Here is a 12,418-nt window from a genome sequence, read left to right as displayed (position 1 = left end):
TCCCTACCCCCCCACCCCCACCTTTCCTTCCCTTCCCCTACATCCCCTGCCCGTTCCCCCCTTTCCCCCCTACCTTTTCCTTTTTCTTTCTTTTATTTGCAAAAGTACTTTAGCCCTGGGGCTGAAGTAAGTTGCGTCTGCCGGCGCGCGATCCCCGGCACAGCGGCAACTGGTCGCTGTGCTGGGAGCCTCTGACCCCACCCCCGCCCTACCCCCGGACTTCCCTACCCTGCCCCGGACCACCCCCTTTAGTAAAGCCCCGGGACTTACACGCGTCCCGGGGCTTTACGTGTGTCGCCGGGCCTTTTGAAAATAGGCCCGGCGCGTGTAACCCTTTGAAAATCCGACCCTATGCTTTTAGGTATCATTTGAGAGTAGATTAAGACAATTTTCTATGGGGACAGTCCACTGGACTACAAGCACTACAGGGGATAAGTTCCCAAGATTCATCCTACCAGAACTCTAGTAATTATACCCTTCATCCCTCCTTCCCACTGAGAGAACCACACTGCTTGTCCTCTGCCAGCTTCGATCTGATGTTTGAATTGTAGGGCCCTGTAATAGGCTGGTTCCACATGTTCAGATGTCAGATAGAAGCCAGCAGATTGAAGCTCTCCTGCCAGCGGAAAGGGGGGAGAGGCGGGTGAGAATCATTCAAAGTTTGGTCTGGTGTGCTACGAAGACTGAGCAAACTTGAAAATGTGCCACAAAATAAAAAAAAAGCAGCATTGAGGTAGATCCTGAAAGTGTATGCTTGGGAGAGTGATTGTTATAAAGAGGTATGAGTGGTGGGGGAGAGTAGGGTGTTGAGATGCTCCTGCAGTAGGTAGGCCCTGCAGCCATCACGGTATCATCTCTTTTAAAGAGGTGAGAAACAGCTAACAAATGTCTTTTTTTTTTCCCCAATCCCATTCCCACAGAATCGGATGCAACAAAAAGAGAGTGGCACAGGCAAACTCCCTTGATTTTTCCATGGGAGGGATTTAAATTAAAAATACATTTTTCTTTCCACCAGGGGCGGCTCAAGGCAATCTGATGCCTGAGGCGAGAAAAAAAATCTGCTCCCCTTCCAAGGCGTGGTACAGGTCAAATCACAGAGAGAGCCGGGGGAGGGGGTTATCCCACTTGGAGTCTAGCCCTCTTGGTGATATGAAATGCTGGGGAAGGGAGGATGAGAGGGTGAGGGCTCCCAGAGGAGTGGCAGATAAGAGTACTAGAGGTATTCCGAGAAAAATCCCGCAAAAAAGCAAGATACTTGCAACCCATTTGGTATTAGACCTACTGTAAAGTGCGTTAAGTATGAGCTTGGCTCTCAGAAAGCTATGAATAAACTGAATTGCAAATTACAATACAGTAAACCTCCCATACCAAAATAGCACTAACTACCAGAGCTCAAACAGTATCAATCCTACCCTTGAAAAGCAACACTTGCAAATATTACATCAGGGCCTAAAACACCAATACACCTCCTATTCGGAAAGCAGAACAAGCCAGGAACATAAGAACATAAGAAGTTGCCATACTGGGTCAGACCGAGGGTCCATCGAGTCCAGCAGTGGCCAATCCAGGATACAAGTACCTGTCAAGTACCCAAATGTTAAATAGATCCCATGCTACTAATGCTGGTAATTAGCAGTCGCTATTCCCAAATGGGCTAATTTTAAAAACCCCGCGCGCACAAATCCGGGAGATACACGCATGGCTGGGCTGAGCACATTTTCTAAACGGCCCGGCCACATGCGTATCTGCTGATATGAGTGGAAGAGCCAGGGTTTAGAAAAGGGGCGGGCAGGATCTGGACAGGGCAGGGGCGGGCAGGATCTGGACAGGGGCGGGCTGGGAGACGGCCGGGACAACACCATTTTGTGCTCTCCCGGGAAAGTATGTGCCGGCAGCCAGCCGGCGCACACAACTTATTTCTACTCCTTAGAGCAGGTAAGTTGTTAAACAAAAAAATAGGGTTGATAGGTAGGGTTTAGGGGTACGGAGTGGAGAGGGAAAAAGGGAGGAAGGGTAGATAGGGGGATAGGAAAGTTCACTCCCAGTCCGCTCCAATTAAGGAGCGGACTGGGAGGGAACTGGGCAAAGGCCTGCTCGCGGCACCGCGCATCCTTTAAAAAATTCCCCCCCTGCTGCGAGCGCGTGTTGCGACCCGCACACATGTGCACGTGCCGATACAAAACCGGGCACCCATGTGCACGCAGGTATCGTACTTTATAACATGCACGTGTCAGCGCGCACGTGTTATCAAATCATCACGTCCTTGTGCGCGCACCGGGAACCGCATGCAGGTGGGCGCCCGCGCGTTCCTTTTAAAATCTACCTCTAAGTCAACTTGGCTAATAGTTTATGGACTTCTCCTCCAGGAGCTTATCCAAACCTTTTTTTAAATCCAGCTATGCTAACTGCCTCAATCACTTCCTCTGGCAACGAATTCCAGAGCTTAATTGTGCGTTGAATGAAAACAAATTTTCTTTGATTTATTTTAATTATGCTACATGCTAACTTTGCAGAATGCCCCCTAGTCCTTGTATTAAATGAAAGAGTAAACAACCGATTCATATTTACCTGTTCTAGTCCTCTCATGATTTTGTAGACCTCCATTATATCACTCCTTAGCCATTGCTTCTCCAAGCTGAACAGCCCTAACTTCTTTAGCCTTTCCTCATAGGGGAGCTGTTCCATCCCCTTTATCATTTTGCTCACCCTTATCTGTACCTTCTCCAGTGCAATTATATCTTTTTTGAGATGCCGTAACCAGAACTGAACACAGTACTCAAGGTGTGGTCTTATAATGGTGCGATACAGAGGCATTATGACATTTTCTGTTTTATTAACCACTCCCTTCCTAATATTCTGTTTGCTTTTTTGACTGCTGCAGCACACTGAGCTAACGATTTCAATATATTATCCACGATGTCACCTTCATCTGTTTCCTGAGTGGTAACTCCTAACATGAAACCCAAAATTGTTTAATTACAACATGAGTTATTTTTTCCTATATGCATTACCTTACACTTGTCCACATTAAATTTATCTGCCATTTGGACACTCAGTCATCCAGTCTCGCAAGGTCGCCTGCAATTTATCACAATCCGCTTGTGATTTAACTACCCTGAATAATTTTGTGTCATCTGCAAATTTGATCACCTCACACGTCGTTCCCCTTTCTAGATCATTTATAAATATATAGCTCCCTACACAGACGGTACACGCTAGCAGAATACTTCACCTCAGTCACACATGCAGAACATAGACAGATCCTCACCAAATACAGAATAGGGAGGTCATAAACTATAATTAGAAACACGCAGACAAAACTGAACTGGAAACCGCAACAAAGCCAGACAAAGAGTACAACAATGGAAAAAGAAAAACGTCACCAATTCCTTATAAAACGTAGAACAATAAAAACATAAAATATAAATTATAATACTAAAACCATAGTAATAAAAAGAATATTTCACAACAGCTGATGAATAGGGCATCCAACAATCAAAAATTGAAAATTTCCCTAATACCTATAAATATTTTAAAACAGCAGACACATAAAATACCATCCAATAATTAAAAAGAATAAAGGATTTAAAAAAATTATCCTGCTCTCTTTACCTAGGAACTGTTGTTTCCAGTCACCCTGGGATTGTTGTGAATTAGTCAGAGGTGATGACCTGCACAAACATTTTTCTCTCTTTCATATACAGACACTCTAACACATATGTTCATTCTTATACACACTCTCTCATATGCGCTCTCACAAATGGTACCTGACACTCACACATGCTGACTCACTGACTTATTCACACACATACACTCACTGCTCACACACATACTCTCACGCCCATACACACACATGCTCTCTCTCTCATATTCACATACTGACTCATGCTCTCTCTCATCCTCATATACACACTCACTTGTTCACTGACACTCACGTGCTGTCATGCTCACACACGCTTATTGACTCATGCATTCTCACAGCACTTACTGACACACACACACTCACTCTCAGTCAAAAACACACATTCATTGACTCGGATGCTTTCTCTCTCTCTCTCTCTTCTTCCCTCTCGATAAATAAAAATAAAAAATTAGTTTTTACTTGCATTGGTTGTCAGGGGGACCCAGGCAGGGCCTCAAGATTAGGATTTGGACGGGCTGCCTGTTGCTGCTTCTGCTTCATTTTCCCCCTTGGTTTGAGAAGGGGCGGGATAGAAGGTCCCGATGAAATGGGGGAGAGAGCAGTGTTAGCCTGCTCACTCCCTCCTGTTGTCTGCCGGCAGAAGCACGTGAGGGAAGGAGCCAGAAATGCGGCAATGGTGGGAAAGAGGTGCCTGAGCAGAGCAGCGCCAACAGCAACAGGCGCATGAAGCCGCCGCTGCTGGTACTGCTGTCATCACTGCTGGGCTAGTGAAACAAACAAACAAAACCAAAACCGGCAGAGTGAGTGCAGAGCCTCCAGGGATGCTCCCACTCTGAGATAGAAGATGTTGAGAGGCCTGGTGTCGATCGTAGTGGCTCCACAGGCACGGGACTGCAGCAACCAACACAAACCCAATGATCTTCCTGCCTGGCTTGCCACGCGGCTGCTCTTTCTTTCTTGTTTCCCGCAGGGACTGAGGACCCTGCGGGCTTGTCGGTAGAGCTGCGCCTTGATGAGCCTCAAGGCAGAGCGAGGTGGCCGTGGATGGAGCATTTTGAAGGGCTATTTTTGCCGCCTCAAAATGTTTTCCACCCGAAATGGCCGCCTCACCCTGCCTCATTATAGAACCGCCTCTGACTTCCACTGGGAAACGTGAGGGCTCTGTGGGCCAAAGGAAGTCTGGATGGTCTTACTATTGCTCTGTGCTTGAGTACATATATTAAAGGAAGTGAATAAAAGCTGTATATCTTGATGGACAATGGAAGCAGAGCCTGATAGCAGAGCGTATGGGCAGGTTCTGGCTCCTGTGAGCTCCGAATATCTTTTTATGGACCTTTCCTATTAACTCAATTGGTGTTTGTAAAGACACAGAACAGTGTCTGAACATCCCCCTTTAAGACAGTAGATAGTGGGGGAAAACCAGATGTTTGGCTGCCGTTTGCCTCCTGAAGGTCAGAACTGCTGGGGATGAATCTATACCATAAAGAAATATGTAGTTGTCCCCAGTCCGTAATGGATAGCTGTAGAATCCTTCAGGCCTAGCACAGAGGATTCTTAAACTGCTGCACAGTATATATGTGTGTATGTATATGATTTGTATTTGGTATATGGAGGCTGCTGCTGCCAAAACACAATGGGATTTTTCTTCCTCCTCTCCAGAAACTTGGAGCCTGTGGCAGTCCTGGAGTCCTTGCAGTGTGAAGTGTGGTGATGGCACCAGGGAGCGACACAGAAAATGCCTCTCCTCCTCTCCAGCAAAACCTGGCTGTGTAGGCGCACAGAGGGAGATCTCATCCTGTTCACTTGTGGATTGCTCTAGTATGTAATCATGCTCAGAAATGCATACTGTAAAGTGAATATCTGGGACAGGGACATCACGAGACAAAATGGTACTCCGAGCAAGGGTGGCTCTCTGTACCCTCCTTCACATTCATGTTTCTGTGCTTACAAATTCACAGAGAGTGACTCAAAGTGGCATGGCACCCCCTTGGCTTGGTGCCCCTGGTGGTCACCCATTTTGCCCATCCCTTACAACAGCCTTGGTTTGGGGCCCAATTTAAACTTTAACCACATGTCCACAGCTCCTATGTTAGCATCCAAGCATAGAGCTCCCCTCTGTATGTTGGGGATATATGTAATATATATATGTATATATATATATATAACAAGTTGCCATTATGATTCTGTAGCATTCTTATCTGAGGAAAATCTTGAGACCTGCCTACCTCTGGATTCACTCCTAGAAGGAGAGAGATATGTTTTTGGACCCTCTTAAAAAATCTGCTTATACCTGGAAATGGCGAGCATGACTTATTTCCTGTTTGAGGGTTATCAGGAGATGCTTTTACTCTGCCTATCTAAGTCCAATAGGGAAGATAAAGATGAGCTACATTTACTTACATCGTATTAGAAACAGGCTCATGTACTTTCATTGGCGCTGAGCATGTTCCTGGAGACCTCTGCTTCCATGGGGCTGGAAGAGAAACTTACAGTCCTTTCTAGGGTTATTTCAGAAAGCAGCTGATACAGATTCCTTGGATTTGCCACCTGACCTTGGTCAACTATGGCAGGCTGAGTTAGATCTGATTTTTCCCCGATTGCATCCATGAACGTCTATAGTCTAACTTTCCTGAAAAAATTGGAACTACAATGGGTCTTATCCACTTCTCTGAACAGGAGTAAATATATTTGGAGAGTCTTGCAGATTAAAGTCAGCTGTCTAGTTGGGTAAATTGCTATCTGTGAGTGGGAGTGGAGGTGGAGCCAGAGCCTGGTGATATAGAGCGCACTCAGGCTCCACCTCCTGCCTGCTCCTCCTATCTCAATCCAGACCCTTCCAAGTAACTTTTGGAGCATTTGAAAACACTCATAATGGCCAAATATCCCCTTGTTGCAACAGTAAATAGTTGGGAAACCTCATGTTCAGCCTCTCTTCACCTCCTGGAGGCTGAAACTGCTGAGAGTGAATTGGCCCCCTAAGATAGTAACCAACGGTGAACGTAGTTCATAGATGATGATGGGTAAAACTAGGTCTAGCACTGCAGTGCATGTGAGGGTTGACTTGGATCCAAGTCTGACACTGCCCCATAGGGTATCTTTGCGAAATCATGTCTTTCTCTGCTAGAACTGATCATCATCAGCAAAATATTTCAGTCAATCTTTGTGAAACCCTCCTTTTTAAAATTCTGTTTTTAGTTTTGCGCAATATTCATTTAGATTTTTGGGGGGGACAGGAAAGGTAGTTGAACACATTCATGACCTGTGAGCACACAGGGGTGGTTTCAAAAGCCCCCTCCAATCCAATAACAACATATTGGTCCATAAAATGGTAGTATATTGGATTGAATTGGATTGGATTTATGAAGTCATCCTATGTACTCAAGAGTCATGAGTGTGTTTACCCACTCGGTGGAAAGAAGAAAAGGAATTCCCTATAGAATTTTTAAATATTAAAGAACAAAACCATCATTGTGGAGTTTTGGCAGGTGATGATGAGCGGTAAGTTATTTTTGTGGCATAATTTCAGCCCAGAGTTCCAGAATTGGTGGAACGGTCTCTGATTTCTCCCTGTGTTTTGAAGGGTGAGTGTAAACAGATCTTTCCACTTATTGCATTGATGCAATCCTAGACTGCGGGTAGTAGATATTTCTTTTATGTCTGCTTAATATTTTCAGAGATGGTGGTACGTCAACTGGTTCCCTGACTCAGAGGATTTTTAGAAATAAGTTGGCACAATAAAATGTTTCCATTTTAAAAGTCATATCAACATATTTTGTCATTTACTTACAGCTCTCATGTGGTGTCCATGCATAATATTCCATTGGTGCTTTAATTTCTTACGTCCAAGTTCATCTGGCCTTTGGATACCTCCAATTCAAGCTAGAATCCATAGGGTTTACAATTTTGGTTTGCTGTATAAATATAGCAATTTTTAACTACAAATGCACAATTTTAAACAAAACATCAATGCCATAAGTCAAGTTGATAACTCTGATGAACATTTCTGCATGCACAGTATTGTGACCTGGTCTGGGAAGAATAGTCCTGTCAATGGGAAATGCCACCTAATGGATATCTTAAGAATCGTACGATATAAAGGTCCATGTTTCCCCACTGACAGCAGACCCTATGTAAGATCTTAGCTTGGGTAATGATAACGTTTTAATTCATATTAAAGACTTTATTCAAAAAGGATTTTTCTCCAATCTGAGCCTCTGGATTGCACAGAAATAAGGTCAACAAACGAACAAAAAACAAGGTGATACCTTTTCTTGGGCTTACTTAATGCATTTCTTCACTAGCTTTTAGGAATTAAGAAAGTCCAGTGAAAAGGTTTTTTGTTTGTTGACCTTTATTTCTGTGCAGTCAAGTGGACTAATGTGGCAACCACAGTACTTGAGCCTTTAGACAAAATCTTTATTGACTAAAGCCCTAGGAAGGCTACAGAAGTGAAATAAACTGACTGCCTTGTTCCTCTTTTGTTACAGCCGTAATGCCATCCAGCAAGCCTTCCCCACAGCCCTCAGAGAACCAGAAGACTGGTAACCTGGTCACAGTTACTGGCATTTCCCTGTGCTTGGCCATCATTCTAGCCACTGTCCTCATCAGCATGTGGAGAAAGCTCTGTAAGGCCCAGAAGTGTAGCAGCTCAGTGCGACATAACCCTGTCCCTACGCCCAGCTTCCGCAAGAACTCCGACGAGGAAAATATCTGCCACCTGTACCCGCGGGAGAGCTTTTCTGACAGCGGTGGCGATGCTGTGCCACCAGATGCAGGAGAGGCTGTTGGCCTACCTCTCACCTACAAACGGAGTCTGCAACCTGCTGAGGAGCAGCCCCAAGGACCCGATGCACCTGCCAGCGACTCTGCGAATGCTCAGAAAATAATTCCCCCCATTTTTAGCTACCGCCTTGCACAGCAGCAACTGAAAGAAATGAAAAAGAGAGGTCTGACCGAAGAGACAAAAGTGTACCATGTATCACAGAATCCTCTGACCGACACAGCTGTTGATACCAGCCTGGTTCCACCCGTAGTGGCAGACAACCAAGAGGAGGTGACCACCAACATGTTTAGAATCAAGTCTCCGTTTTCAGACCAGACCACTCTTCATCCAAAATTCCAGGTCGAAAGACCGGATTTTACGCTGTTTCATCCCACAACTGCACTGAGCCCCAGTCAGAAACTGGCTAGACTGACTCATCTGAACTACCAGGATAGCAGAGGGGATTATCAGACAAACCACAACTTTAGGAGAACTGCCAGCTTTCATGAGAACAAACAGGCCAAGCCCTTCAGGGAGCGCAGCCTGTCGACCCATTTGCCAAGGCAGCTTCCGGCCTATACTTCTAGGGCTAGAACGCTGGATCGTTCAGTGGATCAGAGATTCAGGTCCAAAGCCAGAGGAACGGATGACAACAAGCCAGAACTTTCCAAAGATACTGTCTTGACCAGTGCCACGTTGAGTTGCTGCCCAAGGCACCATCAGACAAGGCCTGCAGCCAGCAAGCCTGATCTGATTCATGATCGGCAACCTGCGGCAAGAGGTGACAAAGCAGAGCCCAGCAGGAACAGGAGGGGCCTTTCCCCAGCTTACAGAAATTCCTGGAGGAAAGTCAGAGAGCCTGCCTGTACCTCCAGAGATCATCACCAGAGAAGCAGCCGCGGCACCCTTAGCCCAACCCAGTACCGGAGAGAGAGATGCCAAAGCTTCCCCTGGGATGCTGAATGCGCCTTTTACGACAACACTTCGTTTGGACTCACGGAAGCAGAGCAGAGAATGATTGACCTGCCCGGATATTTTGGATCGAATGAAGAAGATGAAACAAGTACATTAAGTGCTGAGAAACTGGTGATCTGAGAGTCTTGATTGTATTAATGTATAGTGCACATTTCTCCTAGGGGTGCCATTTCCCCCATGGCAACCCAAACTGGCCGAACCAGTCCTGGTTTTGCCCCATTTGAAGCTCTGATTGCCCTAAGAAAATCAGGACTACATTTCCCTGCATGCAATGGGACAAAAGCCAGGCCTGAGCCGGCCTGTTTGGGTGGACCTGGGTGAGGTGGTGGTCCTAATTTCCCTGATCAAGGTATTTTTGTTGGTCATTTCACATGAGCTTACGGACTACAAAGAGAGGGAATCTACTGGGTTTTGGTTTCCCAGGAAATTCATTTCCTTAAGGAGAAAAAGGAATCGCTTTTTTCCTGTTTTGTTTTGGGGGGTTTTTCAGGGCCAGAGGTGAAGGGGAGAACAGACAGAAGGAGGGAGATGTTAATACTCAGGAAGCAAATGAATTAAAAAATTATGGTGGGCAAAGGTAGGGAGGAGAGACAGAGAACAGATCTTATTACCAGACTTGTGCAAGGGGTCACCTGTCAGCTGCACTTTACTTTTTTTTTCAGTTGGTGATTTTCAGAAACTGAGCTTATAACATCGATACAAGGCTGTTCACACAAATCCTGCCGCTGAACCAAATGAACTCCTCTCCTCGAGGGTCCAGGGAGTGTCGGGCCAAATCAGGCTTGGACCAGCGCTTAAAGAGAATGTCAGCGCTGCTTTTTACAGGGCAAACAAGCGAAACCAGATGTGACCCTGTGTGTGACCTCTAACCTGGCCTAGTTAGTAACCCTAAACTCCAGTGGCTGAAGTTGGGCATTAGGAGAACCTCATCTGCTCGAGCCTCTAGCCCCTCGGGTTTTCATGCATGTGAAAGATTCAAATGCGGTGCCTTCATTGCATGCAAATGTATCTCATGCATATTCATTGTGGATGTCCTGAAAACCCGACGGGCTGGGGCTCCCCCAGGACAGGTTTGGGAATCACCGGGCTGGCCTGTTTACTCGTTATCCCTCCCACCCGCTACTGTGCCCTGTCGCAGATGACCTAGAATAGAGAAACGATTTCCTGGCAAGGCTACTGATGGCAAAACTTTGACATTTAATCTAATTAAACTCCCGCTGCACTTTTTGCATTGGTTTTCCTATACTTTAGAGATTTTAATTTATTTGCCAGGTTTTTGTTTTTTTTAAATCCATATTTTTTGTCGCATCTCGCACCATTAACAGCCCTTTAAAGAAAACAATCAATCTCTGGGCTTGCTGCAGCCTGCTCCGTCTGTGTTGTCGTTTTCCATGGGAAATGAGAGTTAAACCGCCAGGCCCGTCCTCCCTTTCCTCTTCCTGCAGAGGAATTAGAAAAAGGCGAGGAGGGCCCCTTTGATCGTCAAAACACAATTGATTAAATGTGTTTGAAAAGTGAATGGAATACATTTCAGACTCAGGGAGGCAATAGGAAAGGGAAAGGAGTGTGGTGCTGGAAATAATTCCAGTTTCCATGAGCGTCTTTCAGCGTTTATGTAGCAGCAATAGTAAATGATGGCAGATAAAAGATCAACGTGGTGCATCCAGCCTGCAGGACTGGTGCTTCCATTAGGCAAACCAGGTGGCTGCCCAGAGCGCTAACACTCGGGCCGATACAGTTCAGTGCGCTCCGACGCAGCACACTGTTAACCCACCATTGGACGCACGTTTTCGATGCGCTAGCATTACCCCTTATTCAGTAAGGGGCTGAAAACATGCATCCAACCCCCCGAACCTAATAGCACCCGCAACATGCAAATGCATGTTGATGGCCCTATTAGGTATTCCCGCGCGATTCAGAAAACAAAATGTGCAGCCAAGCCGCACATTTTGCTTTCAGAAATTAGGCTAATTTCTTCGGGCACCGGGAAAGTGCACAGAAAAGCAGTAAAAACTGCTTTTCTTTGCACCCTTCGACTTAATATCATGGCGATATTAAGTCGGAGGTCCCGAAAGTTTCAAAAAGTAAAAAAAGAAAAAAAAATTTTGAAGTTGGCCCGCAGCTGTTGGGTCGAAAACTGGATGCTCAATTTTGCCGGCGTCCGGTTTCTGAGCCCGTGGCTGTCAGCGGGCTCGAGAACCGACGCCGGCAAAATTGACAGTCGGCTGTCAAACCTGCTGACAGCCGCCGCTCCGGTCCAAAAGGAGGCGCTAGGGACGCGCTAGTGTCCCTAGTGCCTCCTTTTGCCTGTTTTTACCGCTGGGCCTCATTTGAATAGAGAATCGCGCGCACAGGAGAGTGGCCTGTGCGCGCGCCAGGAGAGTGGGCGTTCGCCCGCTCTCCCGCGGACTTTACTGTATCAGCCCGACTGTTTGGAGTGGCAAAATCCCACCATCACGGAGCCAAGAGGGAGGGAGGGAGGGAGGGCTGCCACTGTGACCTCTGCCAGTTAAAGGGGCAGTGCTGAGGGTTACATCTCTCCAGCCCCCCTGTGCAGGAAACGTTGCCTAAGGTAGGGTGAGTTAGGAAGGGGCGATCCACAAAACAAAATAATAATAATAATAATGAGACCTGAAAAGAAAATAAAAAAGAGAAAACAATATCTGAAAGTGATCTGAGGGAGGTAAATTAATATGTAAAAGCACAGCCCTGCTAGGAGTTACTTTCTCTGATGAATATAGTGGACACACAAACTGCAAAAAACCAACAAACCAAAAAACAGCAAAAAATTCCAAAACAACAAAATAAGACCACACGCCAACAGGCCCGTGCAAGAGCGTGCGCTCAGGCTGGCGCACGGGTTAACCCGCAGTTGGACGCGCGCTTTGGACCCCCGATGCAATAAGGGATCAGCGTGTCCAAAATGCGCGTCCAAACCAGTGCGTAGCTATTAACGCTCATCACATGTAAACGCCACATTGATGAGGCTATTAGCTAGTACCCCGATGTAAAAAATATCCATGCACCTGACGTGCACT

At 46.2% G+C, this 12,418-nt stretch overlaps 1 protein-coding gene across 1 annotated transcript in view; it reads left to right on the top strand.

The window, feature by feature from the left end:
* THSD1 (thrombospondin type 1 domain containing 1) overlaps window positions 1–11,210 on the top strand; it is a 45,523-nt gene extending 34,313 nt beyond the window's left edge. Inside the window, exons 4-5 of the mRNA XM_029602779.1 lie at window positions 5,303–5,461; window positions 8,131–11,210. Coding sequence (XP_029458639.1) covers window positions 5,303–5,461; window positions 8,131–9,500 — 1,529 coding nt within the window. The 3' untranslated portion in view covers window positions 9,501–11,210. The remainder of the gene's footprint in view (window positions 1–5,302; window positions 5,462–8,130) is intronic.
* The last annotated feature ends 1,208 nt before the right edge of the window (window positions 11,211–12,418 follow it).

Source organism: Rhinatrema bivittatum, chromosome 5 (assembly GCF_901001135.1).
Source record: "Rhinatrema bivittatum chromosome 5, aRhiBiv1.1, whole genome shotgun sequence".
NCBI lineage: Eukaryota > Metazoa > Chordata > Amphibia > Gymnophiona > Rhinatrematidae > Rhinatrema > Rhinatrema bivittatum.
This window is presented reverse-complemented; position numbering and strand designations above follow the sequence as displayed.